The following is an 18,474-nucleotide window of genomic DNA, read 5'->3' on the forward strand; positions in this document are numbered from 1 at the left end:
CCCCTGTTAATGTCAGAAGAGTTGGTGAAAGACATAAAATAGTAAGACAGACAGATTCTGGTTTTGGGGTAGGATGCTCGGGCAGGTCCAGGGGGTCCATCGAGTCCTGAGGCCTTGCTTGTCAGGACTCTTCCACATGACCTTGTCATGGGTGGGATGGCCCAGGGAGTCCCTCAAGTCCTGCATGACCTTGTCATGGATGGGATCTCCTGTGCTGGCTCCTGGCAGGAAGCCACATTGACAGAAAACTAATCAAACTGATCACATGGACCGCAGCCTTATCTAACTTGGTGTAACTATGAGCCACGCCATGTAGGGTCACCCAAGACAGATCAGTCATGGTGGAGAGTTCTGTCAAAATGTGGCCCACTGGAAAAGGGAATGGCAAACCACTTCAGTATTCTTGCCTTGAGAACCCCATGAACAGTATGAAAAGGCAAAAAGATAGGAAACTGAAAGATGAACTCCCCAGGTCGGTAGGTGCCCAATATACTACTGGAGAACAGTGGGGAAATAACTCCAGAAAGAATGAAGAGACGGAGCCAAAGGAAAAACAACACCCAGTTGTGGATGTGACTGCTGATGGAGATAAAGTCCAATGCTGTAAAGAACAATATTGCATAGAAGCTTGGAATGTTAGGTCCACGAATCAAGGCAAATAGGAAGTGGTCAAACAGGAGATGGAAAGAGTGAACGTCAACATTTTAGAAATCAGTGAACTAAAATGGACTGGAATGGGTGAATTTAACTCAGATGACCATTATATCTACTACTGTGGGCAAGAATCCCTTAGAAGAAGTGGAGTAGCCTTCATAGTCAACAAGAGTCCAAAATGCAGTACTTGGATGCAACCTCAAAAACGACAAAATGATCTCTGTTCGTTTCCAAGGCAAACCATTCAGTATCACAGTAATCCAAGTCTATGCCCCAATGAGTAATGCTGAAAATAGAACTGGGAGTAGATATAAAGGTAGGAATGAATTATATGATTGTTCATGGAACCAGCTTAAAGGGCCATGTTGGGGCCCATTGGTGGTCTGTACTCAGCCATCCCTCCAGCCCTGATATTGCAGCTAAGATTTAGAGCTTCCCTGATAGCTGAGATGGTAAAGAATCTGCCTGCAATGCAGGATACCTAGGCTTGATCCCTGGGTTGGGAAGATCCCCTGAAGAAGGGAAAGGCTACCCACTCCAGTATTCTTGCCTGGAGAATTCCATGGACTGTATAGTCCATGGGGGTCCACAAAGAGTCAGACACGACTGAACATCTTTCACTTTCGCTCCCTATGGCGGTGTGCTTGGGACTCAACAGAAATCATTTCCAACTGACAGAAACCTTCCTCTGTGAAGACAGTATCTTTTTGTTGTTGTTCTCTGGGCTCTGCTGGTTTTCATATATAGTTTTTTACCTGCTACCAATAGATGGTATTGGTATTATATGGCAAACTAGATTGGCAAAATCACTCCCACAAAACTACAGTTCTTGTGTTCCCTGTAACTAGCCTTCATGGTGCTGATCTTCTCCACTCCCCAGATAAGCTTTGGGTTATCTTGGATGTTCCTCTCCATTGCTTGTTCTCCCACTCGACCTGGTGTTATCTCTCAATTGTCTCTCTAGTGTCTGCCTCTCTGGAGGTCAAACTCCTCCCCCATCTGCCTTTCTGTGTTCTCACTGTCTCCAGCCCCCACCTGCGCCCATTCTCTGTTCTTGTACACTGATGCAAGTGTAACCCTCCATGAGCATGTGTATCATCAGGCCCCTTGTATGTGCCAGAAGAGTAAGCACTGAGTAATATCTCATCTTCATTGTTTCATCCCTTCTGTCTAGAAATCTTTGATTAATCCCCACTGCCAACTAAACAAAGTCTAAACACAGCCCTCTCTCATTAAGAACCAAACTTAACAACAGTTTAATTTGCTTCTTTCTGCTGCCTTACTCCAGAAAAAAAAACAAACTGCTAAGTTTTTCATCTGCCTCCCCAATAACTTTTAACTGTGTTTGATTTTAGTGGTAGTGTTACTTCATTATTTATAAAAATGTATGCATCCTGTTCTTTCTTGCTTACTAATTCTCTACTTTCTCTCTCAGCTTCCTGTTTTGATGGAACATAAGTGTCAACTCATTTATACTTACTTCCCTGCTTGCCTCTCTTCCTGCATATCACTTTCTCCTTCCTATTTTCATGCATTTGCCTCTTAAAAAAAAACAAACACCCTGACCAAAATATCTTGTGAAGTTAATTTGACTCCCAACTTTTTAGAATAAGAAGTTAGGAACCTCTGCCCTTCTTTGACCTCTTTATCACTCATATTTTTTTATTTAATAATACGTTCTCCTTTTTTTTTTTTTTTTCTATTTAGAATTCCTGTTCATTTGATATAGAAGTACCTGGCTTAAACATGTCTTGTTTTTCCCTCTTACATTTTCTCTTTTCAAATTTCTGTATCTTGATGCTATTTTCCAGCCCTTTGATTACATAAGTAGGTCTCATTCAGTTCAGTTCAGTTTAGTCGCTCAGTTGTGTCCAACTCTTTGCGACCCCCTGGACTGCAGCACACCAGGCCTCCCTGTCCATCACCAACTCCCAGAGTTTACTCATGCCCATGAGTCAGTGATGCCATCCAACCGTCTCATCCTCTGTCATCCCTTCTCCTCCCAGCTTCAATCTTTCCCAGCATCAGGGTCTTTTCAAATGAGTCAGCTCTTCACATCAGGTGGCCAAACTATTTGAGTTTCAGCTTCAACATCAGTCCTTCCAATGAATATTCAGAACTGATTTCCTTTAGGATGGACTGGTTAGATCTCCTCACAGTCCAGGTGACTCTCGAGAGTCTTCTCCAACACCACAGTTCAAAAGCATCAATTCTTTGGTGCTCAGCTTTCTTTATAGTCCACCTCTCAATCCATACGTGACTACTGGAAAAACCATAGCCTTGACTCAATGGACCTTTGTTGGCAAAGTAATGTCTCTGCCTTTTAATAAGCTGTCTAGGTTGGTCATAACTTTCCTTCCATTGAGTAACCATCTTTTAATTTCATGGCTGAACTCACCATCTGCAGTGATTTTGGAGCCCCCCAAAATGAAGTTTGCCACTGTTTCCACTGTTTCTCCATCTATTTGCCATGAAGTGATGGGACTGGATGCCATGATCTTTCTTTTCTGAATGTTGAGCTTGAAGCCAACTTTTTCACTCTCCTCTTTCATTTTCATCAAGAGCCTCTTTAGTTCTTCTTCACTTTCTGCCATAAGGGTAGTGTTATCTGCATATCTGACGTTATTGAGATTTCTCCTGGCAATCTTGGTTCCAGCTTGTGGTTCATCCAACCCAGCATTTCTCATGATGTACTCTGCATATAAGTTAAATAAGCAGGGTGACAATATACAGCCTTGATGTACTCCTTTTCCTATTTGGAACCAGTCTATTGTTCCATGTCCAGTTCTAACTGTTGCTTCCCGACCTGCATACAGGTTTCTCAAGAGGCAGGTCAGGTGGTCTGGTATTCCCATCTCTCAGAATTTTCCACAGTTTTTTGTGATCCACACAGTCAATGGCTTTGGCATAGTCAATAAAGCAGAAATAGATGTTTTTTGGAACTCTTGCTTTTTCAATGATCCAGTGGATGTTGGCAATTTGATCTCTGGTTCCTTTGCCTTTTCTAAAACCAGCTTGAACATCTGGAAGTTCACAGTTCACGTATTGTTGAAACCTGGCTTGGAGAATTTTGAGCATCACTTTACTAGCGTATGAGATGAGTGCAATTGTGCAGTAGTTTGAGCATTCTTTGGCATTGCCTTTCTTTGGGATTGGAATGAAAATGGACCTTTTCCAGTCCTGTGGCCACTGCTGAGTTTTCCAAATTTGCTGACATATTGAGTGCAGCACTTTCACAGCATCATCTTTCAGGATTTGAAATAGCTCAACTGGAATTCCATCACCTCCACTAGCTTTGTTCATAGTGATGCTTTCTAAGGCCCACTTAACTTCACATTCCAAGATGTCTGGCTCTAGATGAGTGATCACACCATCGTGATTATCTTGGTTGTGAAGATCTTTTTTGTACAGTTCTGTGTATTCTTGCCACCTCTTAATACCTTCTTCTGTTAGGTCCATACCATTTCTGTCCTTTATCGAGCCCATCTTTGCATGAAATGTTCCCTTGGTATCTCTAATTTTCTTGAAAAGGTCTCTAGTCTTTCGCATTCTATTGTTTTCCTCTATTTCTTTGCATTGATCACTGAAGAAGGCTTTCTTATCTCTCCTTGCTATTCTTTGGAACTCTGCATTCAAATGGGTATCAGTTCAGTTCAGTTCAGTCGCTCAGTCGTGTCCGACTCTTCACGACCCCATGAATTGCAGCACACCAGGCCTCCCTGTTCATCACCATCTCCCAGAATGCACTCAGACTCACGTCCATCGAGTCCGTGATGCCATCCAGCCATCTCATCCTCGGTCATCCCCTTCTCCTCCTGTCCCTAATCCCTCCCAGCATCAGAGTCTTTTCCAATGAGTCAACTCTTCACATGAGGTGGCCAAAGTACTGGAGCTTCAGCTTTAGCATCATTCCTTCCAAAGAAATCTCAGGGTTGATCTCCTTCAAAATGGACTGAAGGTTGGATCTCCTTGCAGTCCAAGGGACTCTCAAGAGTCTTCTCCAATACCACAGTTCAAAAGCATCAATTCTTCGGTGCTCAGCCTTCTTCACAGTCCAACTCTCACATCCATACATGACCACAGGAAAAACCATAGCCTTGACTAGACTGACCTTAGTCGGCAAAGTAATGTCTCTGCTTTTGAATATACTATCTAGGTTGGTCATAACTTTTCTTCCAAGGAGTAAGTGTCTTTTAATTTCATGGCTGCAATCACCATCTTCAGTGATTTTGGAGCCCAAAAAAATAAAGTCTGACACTGTTTCCACTGTTTCTCCATCTATTTCCCATGAAGTGATGGGACCGGATGCCATGATATTCGTTTTCTAAGTGTTGAGCTTTAAGCCAACTTTTTCACTGTCCTCTTTCACTTTCATCAAGAGGCTTTTTAGCTCCTCTTCAGATGGGTATATCTTTCCGTTTCTCCTTTGCTTTTCGCTTCTCTTTTCACAGCTTTTTGTAAGGCCTCCTCAGACAACCATTTTGCTTTTTGCATTTCTTTTCCATGGGGATGATCTTGATCCCTGTCTCCTATACAATGTCATGAACCTCCGTCCATAGTTCATCAGGCACTCTATCAGATCTAGTCCCTTAAATCTATATCTCACTTCCACTGTATAATCATAAGGGATTTGATTTAGGTCATACCTGAATGATCTAGTGGTTTTCCCTACTTTCTTCCATTTAAGTCTGAATTTGGCATTAAGGAGTTCATGATCTGAACCACAGTCAACTCCCGGTCCTGTTTTTGCTGACTGTATAGAGCTTCTTCATCTTTGGCTGCAAAGAATATAATCAGTCTGATTTCAGTGTTGACCATCTGGTGATGTCCATGTGTAGAGTCTTCTCTTGTGTTCTTAGAAGAGTGTGTTTGCTATGAACAGTGCATTCTCTTGGAAAAACTATTAGCCTTTGACCTGTTTCATTCTGTACTCCATGGCCAAATTTACCTGTTACTCCAGGTGGTTCTTGGGAACGTAATATTTGAGTAATGACCTGAAAGAAAAGGAGAGAGAAAATCGTGTGTTGCCCCTTATGGGGACAACAGCACTCTAGGCAGAGGGAACAGCCAGGGGACAGATGTTCTTGTGGGAGCATAAACTGAGAAAAGGGGGTTCAAGGAATCCGGAGGGGCAGAGAGGGCAGATCTAGAAGTGCTTTGTAGGCTATTAAGGATTTGAACTCAGTCCTTTTGCATAATACTGTGGTCTGTTTTATGAGTTCTGCCTTCTCTCAGAAGATATTAATGAGAAGGTTTTGGGTTTCTGTTTTTCTTGTTTGCTTGTTTATTTTCTTTTGTTCTCTGAAGTCAGTTTTCTAGGAGTTTTACCTTCCTGTTAGTTTATCCTGGTCTTTTCTTTAAGACTTCAGATTTTCTTCAAGGGTCTAGCAATCCTTTACTGTCATTTCATATGTAAGAACGAGGGACTGGTGGGTGGTAGGGGGTCAGATTAGGAATTAGAGTAGTTCAGTAGAACATGGATAGGGAATTGGTACTTAGCTTGGGACCACTTTGTTCAAAATGGAAAGAAGAGAAGGGATTTATTCTGGGGTTTCAGCCTGCAAACTAGGTACCCTGATTTTCTGCTGCTAAGTTATTCATTTTTTTAAATTGACAACCTTTGAGGGCAAGGGTGGGATGATTTGGGAGAATGGCATTGAAACATGTATATTATCATATGTGAAATGAATCGCCAGTCCAGGTTCGATGCATGAGACAGGGTGCTTGGGGCTGGTACACTGGGATGACCCAGAGGGATGGGATGGGTGGGAGGTGGGAGGGAGGTTCAGGATGGGGAACACATGTACACCCGTGGTGGATTCACATCAATGTATGGCAAAACCAATACAATATTGTAAAGTAATTAGCCTCCAATTAAAATAAATAAATTTATATTAAAAAAATAAATTGACAACGTTTCTAATTTTTTTTTTTTCTCACAAGCTGAGTAGCTGACTATCTGACATTTTGGTGTTGAGGTCGGGCAGAAGGTGGTAGCGAGGTGGAGGATGGGCAGAGATTTTGAGCACCCACACACACACCTTTAATTTTGTTTAATGTTTTCCACACTTCTTACATCCTCCTCTTATAGCACCTTATTGGACTCTGAGAAACAGGTTACTATTCTCTTGTCTTCCATGGGTGCCCAAATTCTAAAATGCAACTGCCTCTGCTTTGCCACATGAGTTCATATTGTACTTCACTTCACTTTCATTTTCCAGATATGTGGGGAAATCACTCTTCTGTGGATAGTCTCCCACCATCATTGTAAGCAGGATTATTATTTCTCATTTAACAGGCCTCAGAAAGAAGAGGCAAACATCTGTGCTCCTGTTCTCCATCCTGAACTGGAAGCCTGTCAGGTTTCATCACAGGTTTTGCTGAAACCAAAGAATACTATATTTTTGGCTTTTCTTTCTGAAATCTGCCAGTAAGCCTATCAAGAAAAAAGGAAAAGTTAATTTGTCATTAATGTTTTAACATTATGCTGACCTCTAATATCCATTTAACTTTTCTAAATGTTTATTTATTTAAAAAGTCAATTCTAGGATATTGCCAAGAATTTGCTTATGCAGTTATGATCAGAATTGTTTTTATCAGCAGCCCATCAGAAAAATTGGCAAAATGTACATACAAACAGCTAATTTGCAAAACAGGAAATAAAGAACACACATATGAAAATACACTCAACCTTACTCATCAGAAGAGAAATGTAAATCAAATCAAAACTGTAATGGGATTTTTTTTTTTAACCTCACATTTGTAGAGATCAAAAATTTAAACTTAGTCATTGGTAAAGTTGTTATTCTCTGTGCTAGGTACCTGCTAGGCACTCTGGATTATTTTTTTAAGTTTAACACTTTGGTAGAAATGTGTAAACTCTGATACATATTATGGGTGTGAGTCACAAAACCTTTACTAAAGGCAGTTTGGCAATAACTGTAAAAAATTTTTTGTGTACATTTTAACACAGCAGTTTCATTTCCAGGAAATCATCCCATGGATGTATTCACCCATAACATATGAGGACATTCTTAGTAATGTTTGTATTTATGATAAGACTGAAATCACCCAAATGCCCATAAATAAGGAACTGGTTAAATTTAAGTCAGCCATTACAGTGGAACTCTATGCTGTCATTAAAAAGAATGAGGAAGCTATATGGGTACTAATAGGAAAAGAGTACCAAAGTATCGTAAGTTGAAAAGAAAGGGGTCAGGGGTATAGCATAGCATGCTATCACTTGTGCTTAAAACACACACACACACTCGTATGCATTCAGATTTCCTGGAAGGATACACAGGAGCCGAGAACAGTAGGTGCCTCTGGAGAGAAACAGGGTGACCACGAAACGGGTGGGCACAAGGGAGATTTGTTTTTCCATTTGTAACTTTGAATTGTATTGTTGTGCTTCTAGTACCTCTTCGGGAATAAATATGTCAATAGATAAATACAATGTAAAGTTTCCAGATAAAGATATACTTACATCAGAATTGTAAATGAAAGACCATTCTTCCTGACCTACAAAAATCTAGTTTGCTCCCAGACTAGACTGAGTTTGCTTTGCACTTGGGAGAGGCTAAGAGGTCTTGGAGAGGTACTGGTTTCCATCACCAGCTCCTGCGTCTTGTGTACCCCATGCTGCTTTCCGCTGCGGTTACTGAGATGCTCTGTTTGCCGTATGGCTGCTGCCCAGGGGTCCCCAGAGTCCTCCTCTGTCCCTACAGCCCATTGCTCTGCTTCCCAAGTACTGCCACTCTTGCCCACCGGCCACGGGGTCACCAAGCAGGCAGCATACCGGGAACAAGTCTGAGGCTACAGATCTTGGCAAGCCCAGGGGCAGCCTAGTTTTCAGCACAGGTTTTCAGTATCACTGTGCTTTCACAGACCTGGCCTTAATCATGACCGTCCGATTTCCAGGGTTTTATTTTCTGGTGAAACATATGCTATCTTCAAGTCACTTCTCAACCTTTGTTGGGCAAGACTGTGGTTTCGAGAAATGATAATCAGGGAGTTTTTTAAATGATAGTGGATATAAAACTATCTCACTGGTACTACCATAAAGGAATTTAGTGACCTTTTTTATGCCCAAGCTTAGACTAATTTAACTTGAAGGGAGACAAACACAGGTTTATCACTGTAGTTAGGAAGGAACACAGCTTCCTGGACTGAACCAAAGTGAGGCACTTGTTTGCATGTATCTGAGATACAGTATAATCATTCACCTGAGACAGAACCTAATCATCACTGAGATGTGATGGTGCCTGAGTACAACACAGCCCCAGCAGGAGAGGCAAAGAGCCTGGGAGATAGATACAACAGGAGAGAGGTGTTGAGTTTACTCTAAACTCAGAGAGAGACTTTCCAGGAGGAATAATAGTGGACTCCACATAAAAATTCTAATTCTGAAACATTGTGAAGTCTGAATCAACTCTTCATCAAACTAATGAGGTCTAGGAAGTAAGGAATATCAGACTGTTGATAGGGATTGTCAACCTGTTTTTTTAATTTATAGATTGTGTAACAGTGTGTGGCAGTGTATTACTGAAACCATCACTGGTTTCAGTGTGGTAGCTGGTAATACAAATGCTATTGCCTAGCAGGTAAAGTCAGGCTTGGTTAGTATAAATATGTCTGTCTTATCTCCCAAGCCTTGCCACCCTTGTCTATCAGATGGCAATTGCTCAGAAACTCCCTACTGAGAAGCTTTCAGGGCCCATAACTGATGCTTAAATTGGGTTCGAGATTGGAGAAGAAATAACCTGCTAATACCAGGTGAAGATGGATCCCTGTTCCCAGCATCATCTCCCGCTCCTCTGCTTTGTTAAAACTGAAGCTCATTTATCCGTCTCACCAGCAGGGCCAGGAGGGACCCATAAACAAGCGTTTGTTGAGAGAAAAGGATCGTTGACTTGGCTTTTTTTTTTTTTGGTTAATTCTTATAGTCAGTGTCCTTGAAAGAACCTTATCTTCTTGTTTCTGGTTTGTTTGTTTGTTTTGTTTTGTTTTTTAAACTGATTTCCTTGTTTTCATGACTTAAGTGAGACCTGTTATTTCACCTCCCTTGCCAGTGAGAGTTTAGCTTCACTGACGGTAACTTTATAGTGCCTGAGAGGCACTGAGGAAGTGGTTTCTTTCTTCCCCTACGCCCTCCTCACTCAAGCACAGGCAAGTCTCTGCTTTTCAGATTCTAGCAGTTAGAGTCTGCTGCTGACAAGACGACCTCTGGGATAAGGGGTGCCTCCAAGAATCATCTCACCAGTGTTAGGAATTAGCTTGCTTGAGTTTCCTTAGCGTCTTTGAGTAAACAAAAACCCCAAATTGAATTGGCCCATAGATGAATTGCACTTCCGCTTTAGACATTACAGAATCAATAATTGTCAATCCCATATTGATCAACACCGCAAGCGACCACAGTAAGCACAATGCTTCCTCTACATCTTGGCACTGGGCTCTTTCTGCCCAGAGCAAGGGGCACCGTTTCTCTGGCAGGCCACGTGTCCACAGGGCTACAGTCAGACAGACAGCACCTTTTCCTGGGTGCCTTTGACTGGGCATGGCTCTTTTCTGAGTCCACAAAGGTGCTGTGCAGGATGGGCCTGAATCTGACCCTTCAGAGAACTTGGTAAATATTTGAAGGAATGCTGAAGTGGATTATTGAAGTTCCACACACACTTTGTCTCCCTACTTCAAGAGGGACTCTCAAGTGGATTTCTTTTTCTTTTTTTTTTTTTTTTTTTTTGGTTTATTCAATTTCCTTGACTAGGTTGTGGGAACTTTTTTCCTGTGTTCACCACACTGGCCCTCCTCCATCCATTAATGGTTCAGCATGCAGCCCTCTGACTTACTGTCCCCTCTTCTCCCTCTTTCACCAAGGTCAGACCTAGTTTTCCAAAAGCCCATTAAACATGATTACATACCAGCACTGTCCTAGACCCTGAGGTCAATATAAAGATCAATGAGATTTTCACCCCAGCCAGGGGCTGCCACATCACAGAACTAGTAAGAGGGCTCAGAGGATAGATAGGTGGTTGGGGGGATGCATGAGATGGCTGGATGGCATCACCGACTCGATGGAGGTGAGTTTGAGTAAACTCCGGGAGTTGGTGATGGACAGGGAGGCCTGGTGTGCTGCGATTCATGGGGTCGCAAAGAGTCGGACACGACTGAGCGACTGAACTGAACTGAACTGAACTGGGAGAGTGGATGAATGCAAAGAAAGAAAATTTGAGAATGGCCTTCTACATACACAAAGACCTCTCAGATGGACAGACCTGAGTTTGAATCCCAACTCAGACAGCTGCCAGTTCTATGAACTGGGGAGAGTAATTCACCATGTAAGAGCCTCAGGTTCTTCCTCTGTGAAATGGGGGTAGTAATTCCCACCTAGCCTAGGTGGTGGTGTGGATTAGAGATAGTAATTGCTGAGAGAGGCACTTGGTGAAATTAGCACCCACCCAAGCCAAGTCCTATAGGACTACAACAAAAGGTGATAAGTGACGTAAGTGCAAACAAAGCGGGTGGGGGCTCCCGGGGGACAACTCACAGCTGGCAGGAGGCCACTCGTGAGCAGGTTCAGGAGGCCCTCCCAGCCTCCAGGTGATCTGCCACCTCCGTGCTGGGCAGGGCCAAGCCGGGCAGTACAGGGCTCATGGGCCACAGACCTGGGAGCCTGCGAGTCCCTTCAAAGCCGGACATTTACCCTCACATAAACCTGCAGGTGTATCTGAAGCCAGCGTGACCCAGAGCTCCTCCTCCTCTGGCACCAGCGGAGGGGCCAGAATGGAGGGATGGGAAGGGCACAGCTGTCCTTGTTGACTTCAGCCTGTCACAGGATTGAAGATCATTCCACTCTCAGAAAAGTGAGGTCACGTCATCGTCTTTGCATCCTCCCCACCCTGGATGCCTAAGGTGAAGCGTTTTCTCTTCCCCAGCTCAGAGGTTGAGAATGGTGTGGAGGAGAAGAAGAAGGTATGCAGGTCCCCAGCAGCGCTGTCTCCCACCCCGTCCAGCGAGGCTGAGTCCCAGGACCAGAAGAGAACCATTTCCCTGCGGTGAGTCCTCACGTGACCCCCTCCATTTTTTTGGCTTTTCAGAGGGAGGGGTTGCTGGAAAGAGCTGGTATTTCTAGTTTTATGGTGGTGGCTAAGACGGAAGCTCTCCTACAGGCAGGGAACACCCCTGAGAAAGAAGTGAGGTGTTTTTCCTTCACATCCAGGCACTGGCATCTGCTTTCTCTCTGAGCTCTTCCTAGCTCTTCTCCTTCCTGCCCCAGGCTTCTGCAAACTTTCTGCCCCTTTCTTAAGCACTGATTTTGCTACGTGATAAAGCCCGGGTGGCCCCCTCCCTGGCACAGAGTTAGAAAGCACCTGGAAAGACTGGCAGGATTACTGATGAGGCCACCCCGGCTGAATTGTGTGCTCAGCCTATGGGTGTGCACAGCTGCTGTCTCAGTTCCCTGATAGCTGCAGAAATGAGAGGAGGGGAAAAAACCTTGCCTGGGATCCCTGGGCAGGGTGTGCACTGCCTGTTTCCAGGGGCCAGTGCTGGAAACCAGGCTCAGTTTGATCATGGGGCTCTGAGGAGAGAGGAGGTTTGAGACGTGGACCTCTGCTCCCATTACTCTCAGGGGCACCAATTATGTGCTTTTTTTCACATGGAAGGAAGAAGCAGAAATTTCAAGTTGCTTTTCTGCCCTTAAAGGAGAATGGTTAAGCCAACGATCAATCACAAGTAACTCTGGCCATTCATCTACACCGAGTGGAGTGATAGCTCTCTTCCCCTTATTAGAACTGTCAGAACTGCCGCCTTCTACGACTTTGGGCCTCTGCTAAAGGATGATTCCATAACTCCTACTTTTCCCTTCCTTCCTGGCTACCCCAGCGCACGTCTTCTCTGCTAATCTATTCCTCGCTCAGGACCAAGCATAAGTCTTTACTCTGCCCCCTGCTTTTTCTTTTCTATCACTCCCAATTCTCTCTCCATCTTTTCTGCAAGTCTGTTTTGATGCATCTCACTTTCAACCGTTTCTACAGCTGTTTTCCTGTCAGAGCATCCTGCCTTATTCAGCAAAGACATAAAGCCTGTTGTTTCTTGTCACTCTCAGCACCATTGACTGGCTGCCACAGGTGCTCTGAAATGCACTACACATGTAACTCCACCTTCCCCAGGCTTTATATGAGACTAATACACTCATCATCTTACACCAAGCACCAGGGCTTGTGAAACTTCTCCAACGTGTGATCTGTGTAGTGCAGAGAGCTCTGCACTTGGTTGAAGGCTCTGCTCTCACTGCCTGGAAGTTCTGAATTTTTGAATAAAAATGTTCGCACTAGGCTTCAGGTCCTGCTCATAGTCATTTGTAAGAAGTGAGAAGTTGAAAAGGCACAAAGAAATAATGTATGTAAATGAACATCCCTCCCACCCTTACTTCAGGCCAGTGCTGTGCAGACAAACCTTTCTGCTTGTGCCACTTGAAACCAAGGGCACAGCTGCCCTTCTGTCGCATTTGCTTACAGCCCGTAGTTCTTTGAAAGGTCTGATCATTGCCTTGAGAGTACCATTAACATTTATTAATTTGAATCAATAGAGGTGATAAATTCAAATTAGTGGCTAACATAAATAATAGATAATTTGACATTTGTAAAAACAGTTTTATTTTCAAGTAGAGTACAAATGTTTACTCATAGTTTTTTTTTTTTTTTAAGTGATTCCTAGAATTCTAAAGGCATTTATATCCATAAATTGGTTCAGTGGCCAGTAGTTGAATCCAAATCTCTGTGCCTTGAATTGAATGATAGGTATCTTGGACACAAACTACTGGGGCTGGCAGAGGTCTGGGACGTTGCATGGTCCATAGCCTCATAGCTGAGAAAACCAGAGCCTAAAGTCTCTCTAACTTCATTTCTGTTTCTGTGTCACACCCATATGCCACCCCAATTGCTTAAGAGTCTTCTTAAATTCACTTTGAACCAAACATGGTTTTTAACTGTACCTTGATCTAAAGAATCCTGTTGTGGAATCATAAATTTCATGTGCCATATTCCCCCCAAGAAACAGAAAAAAAATCTATATAATTGTATCATGAAACTTATACCTCTAAAAGTCATGCACTCAATCCACACTGACATGGCTGTGTTTTGCTGTATGGTTGAAGATGCAAATGCTACCCAAATGGAGAAGCAGGACTGGAATTGTTTTGAAAAGAAGTCGGGGAGCTCTGACCTCTGCCCTTATGAGAATGAAGGAAGGACTTCCAAACGTGGTCTTTTTTATCATGATTTCACTTCTTTATTCCCACTCTGTGATGATCTGTCTCTCTTTTCCTCATACCTGGCTCCTGCTCATACTGTTAGGCCCAGTATATTAAACCCATGTTGTCCTGTTGGTCTCTTCTCTTACCTGTTGTTGGACTTATCGTCTCTGTATCTCCTCCTAACGCCTGTGATAGGCATTTTTTGATGCTGTATCACATACTGCCTTTTTAAAGAGGTACTTGATGTGTGCACAGGCTCCTCAAGGATAAAGACTGTCTTGTCTGTTCTGATGCATTTAACGCAACACCTCACTCAGTTAACACTTGTGAAGCATTGACAGAATTTTGAAACCAAATATTCCTGGATTGAACTATAGCTGCAGCTTCTATTATTGGCCTCCAGTACTACTCTGTATACTGCTTGAAGTACTTTTGAGATGATATAATTACTTTTACAGCTCGATCAATACTTCTTTCTTCCATGAGATATGATTTCTGCAGTTTGGGATGACCAGCTGCTGAAATCACCCCGTCACCCACATCACATGCTGGGTAAATGCCCTTAGAGTACTGAGTGATCATTGATATCTAGAAGAGAAAAACCAATGAAAGGCTTTGTTGTGAGCTGGCGTGATAATTAAGATGTAGTAATAAAATTAGTGGGTAGCATAAAAAATTTCATTTTATAGACTCCCTGGATTTTCTTTCCTCAGGTCAAAATCCAGTTTCGATGGTGCCCCTTTAGCAAATGAGAAAAGCGACTGTAAAACTGAAAGCAAGAATGACTCTAAGATTGAAAGGAAAAAGTCCTCATCTTCAAGCCAGGTAATTTAGGAATGAGATGTGTATCGTCTCAGAGGGCGAAAGGGGCATTGATTTGAAGCCAGCTGGAGGAAGGAATGCAAGGGCCAGGCCTAGTGCAGGTACAGATTTAGAGAACACTGGATTTCCCAGCTGACCTTCCAGCAGGTGCTGAATGGTAGTAAGTCCTACACTGTGGCCCTGTACCCTGACAAGCGCCCAGAGAGCAGGGGCCAACCCAGATTCATGTGCCTGTCTAATAACTAGCCAAGTCCAGCAGAACTGTGACATCCTTACCCTGCAGTTATAGTCTTATAAGGCATCTGTGTGAATAGAAGGCCTCCCAAGTGCACACAGAGGAGGAAAACCTGGAACAGGGTTCTGATTCTTCTCCAGAAGAATATACCCAGACAGATCTGTGTCATAGAGTATGACATACTGGGGTCAACAGTTTGGGGATTTTTGACACTTTACCCCTAAAATACTTGAATATGTGTCTCCTAACAACTAGAACAAGAAACTGTTGACTCACCCGAGAAATTTAACTAAATAGTAAATTTATGAAAATATTACTAGTGTAAAATCCATTTTCAATTTCCACAGTTGTCCCAGTAATCAATGTCTTTGAGAGGTTTTTTCCCCTGTTCTCTAGAATCCAGTTGAGCCATGCACTGCATTTGTTCTTCATGTCATGTTTAATTTAGATCAGTCCCTACCTTTTTAAAATTTGATTTTTATCCACATTTTTGAAGATTTCTTGGCCCAGGAGGATATTTTTAAATCAAGCATGCAGCCAAGACTCACTATAGCCATTAACAAGAAAATCTCAGCAAAGCTCTGAGAGAACACCTAGCTGTTTAAATTTTTACTGGAGTTTAGTTGATTTACAGTGTTGTGTTAGTTTCTGCTGAACAGCAGTGTGAATCAGTTATACATATATCCACTTTTTTAGATGCTATTCCCGGATAGGCCATTACAGAGTATTGGAGTTTCCTATGCTATACAGTAGATCCTTATTAAGTTATCTGTTTCTTTATAATAGTGTGTATATATCAATCCTAATCTCCCAATTTATGCCTCCCTCCCACCCCCACTTTCCCCACTGGTAATCGTAAGTTTTAGAACAACATCTAGCTTTAATCAGAGGGAACTTTCTGGATGCCAGACGTACTCCAAGGAGCAGCATGAGCTAACCTACCTTATGTGAAGTGTTCATCCGTGGATTAGTTGTCTTGAGGGGACTGCCTGTCATATGAACGACCTTTGTGGCAATACTAGGACCATTTATGACACTGAGACCACTTCTAGTTTAGATAATAAATCATCAAGGGCCAATTTGTGGTATCTCTTTTCTGCTCATAATATTCTGCCTGCTGGATGCTTTTGAAGAAGAGTGATCCTGTGGACAGAGGGCCCAGCTCTACCTCCTAGTAGATGCGTGGAGCCAGTTGAGTCCCCAGGTATCCCCGAGGCATAGGTCCCTGAACTGTGCAGTACGAACAACAGTCCCCAGGTTATTGTGGAGCTGAGAGTGGTGTTTTGTGAAGGCCCTTTACAGGCTGTAAAGTGCTATCTGTACATTATTATCATAACTGGAAGCAGGTGCCTGGAAGATGAAGTGATTTGTAGCATTTCAGACTCTCGGGCCTTCTACTGCCCTGGAGGGCTAAATGTTTCATGCGAAATCCTATTTGTCAGCTCCCCCAACACTGGTTAAGGAAATACCTTCACCGTGGTCATAGTGATGGGGACAAACCCAGTAGCAGGTCCTGGAGCTATAGCACCCCATTTAAGCCCTAGGACATCCTTCTGACGCAGGTACAGAAAACCGAGGCCCAGAGAGGTTAAGTTCCTAGGGCAGGATCACATACCACAGAAGAGGTGCAGCCAAGACTTAAACTCAGGGTTATCTGATACAGAGCTTTTAACCACTACCCTCTTCTGAGAGTACTCACTGGGATCTTGAGTGCCCTGGGATTCACTGCCTGGTGAGATTTCCGTCAGTTCTACCTTATTTCTTATTACCCTCGTCCAGCCACTTCTGCAGAAGGCTGCCCACCAGCAACATGTCCAGTCATCAGGTCACTAATCTCATTGGAAAATGAAACCTTTGTGACCTCCACTGTTTTTCCCTGAAGGACTGTGTTGGAGACTATAAGATCAGGGAGAAGGAATTCCTAAAGATTCTTTATTTAAGAGTGGGGAGACTTGTTATATGATTTCAACTGAAGTTAAAATTTGCTTGTGTTTGACAAGAACGCTGAGAGCAGGGACTTCTGTCTGTGTTTTGTCTTCCTTGCAGGACAAAGCGAACATGCACTTCCACAAACTGTTTCTAGATGTCCCCACGGAGGAACCCCTGAGACAAAGTGAGTTCTGACCTGCTTGACTTTGAAAAGATGCTGATTGGTTTGGGGGGTGAAAGAGTCTGGGGACTGGATCACCAAGGGGCATAGGTTTCTGAAAGTCATGATGTGACCGTAATGCTGACCTCACTCAGCTCTCACCCAGCACCTTGAGAGATAAGAGAGTAGAATGGGGAACTGACTCCCTCCATGTGATACAGAGTTATCCCAGAGGTTTCCAGAATGTCCTCGCCTTCCATATTCATGCCAACATGCATTGTGATTGGACTGTGCTGTTTTAGGATAACAAGACCATGCAAGACCAGACCGGAAGAAGGCAACACAGACCTAGGTCGACAGACATGTTGACCCCTGCATTGTTCAGGGCTCAGCGGTCACGCCTAAACACCCAACTCAGCACGCCATTCAGCAGCTGCTTGGCTCCACCTGGGAGCAGAGGGACCCAGGGTTCCATTCCAGCCTCCCTCAGTACACAAATACTAAGGCAGCGTGCTGGGTTCCTGCCATTATCTCCACACAGGAAGGTGTGGGTCATGTGCTCTTCCCACAATGAGGACCATCTATTTCAAAAGAGTCATTATGACCATCCCAGGGAAGGAGGGGCAGGCAGCAGTGTCAACATTAGCACAAGGGTGATACGCCTTCCCAAACAGATTTTTGAAACATCATTCTGAACCCTCATCTGCAATGACACACTTGCCTTTCTATTTTGATGTTTATACTGAAGTTTGTAAGACGTGGAATTAAAAAACAAACTCTCATCTCCATAGCTTTATTCCACTAAAGATGACTGAAAAACAGGGGAGAGATCTTTTGAGCATATGAGGGTGTTATCTCTGCCCATCCCTGGGTCATCAACAGATATACACAATTTTCATCTTAAATGGAAGTTGTAAATGATGTTATACCTGTGTATATCTTCCCAGGTTTTACATGTGCTCTACAGAAAGAAATATTATACCAAGGGAAGCTCTTTGTATCAGAAAACTGGATTTGTTTTCATTCCAAGGTCTTTGGAAAAGACACTAAGGTTAGTATTTTTTTAAAAAGAAAACTAACCCTGCATTTTCTTACATATTGTTAATATTAATTGTTAAATGTAGCAATGTTTATAAATATTTGTGTCATTATGATACCTTTATACCAAGTTTCCTTTACTGTAGTCCCAAATACGGCAGGTTCTAAATGCCTCTGCATGAGTACTAAGTCTCTTCAGTCGTGTCTGACTCCTTGTGACCCCATGGACTGTAGCCTGACAGGCTCTTCTGTCCATTGGATTCTCCAGGCAAGAATAATGGAGTAGGTTGCCATGCCCTTCTCGAAGGGGTCTTCCCAACCCAGGGATAGAACCAGCGTCTCTTCCGTCTCCTGCATTGGCAGGCGGGTTCTTTACTACTA

At 43.2% G+C, this 18,474-nt stretch overlaps 1 protein-coding gene across 3 annotated transcripts in view; it reads left to right on the forward strand.

Moving 5' to 3' along the window:
• The window catches only part of GRAMD2B (GRAM domain containing 2B), a 76,653-nt gene that overhangs the window by 34,708 nt on the left and 23,471 nt on the right, over positions 1-18,474 (forward strand). For 2 of the 3 annotated variants that reach the window (XM_040241738.1, XM_040241739.1), the window contains exons 2-5: positions 11,589-11,708; positions 14,623-14,734; positions 17,013-17,079; positions 18,003-18,106. In XM_040241738.1, coding sequence (XP_040097672.1) covers positions 11,589-11,708; positions 14,623-14,734; positions 17,013-17,079; positions 18,003-18,106 — 403 coding nt within the window. Of the gene's footprint in view, positions 1-11,588; positions 11,709-12,537; positions 12,579-14,620; positions 14,735-17,012; positions 17,080-18,002; positions 18,107-18,474 lie in introns of all 3 variants that reach the window. The other variant, XM_040241740.1, reaches the window with a different exon arrangement.

Source organism: Oryx dammah, unplaced genomic scaffold, assembly GCF_014754425.2.
Source record: "Oryx dammah isolate SB20612 unplaced genomic scaffold, SCBI_Odam_1.1 HiC_scaffold_5, whole genome shotgun sequence".
In the NCBI taxonomy this organism is placed as follows: Eukaryota; Metazoa; Chordata; class Mammalia; order Artiodactyla; family Bovidae; genus Oryx; species Oryx dammah.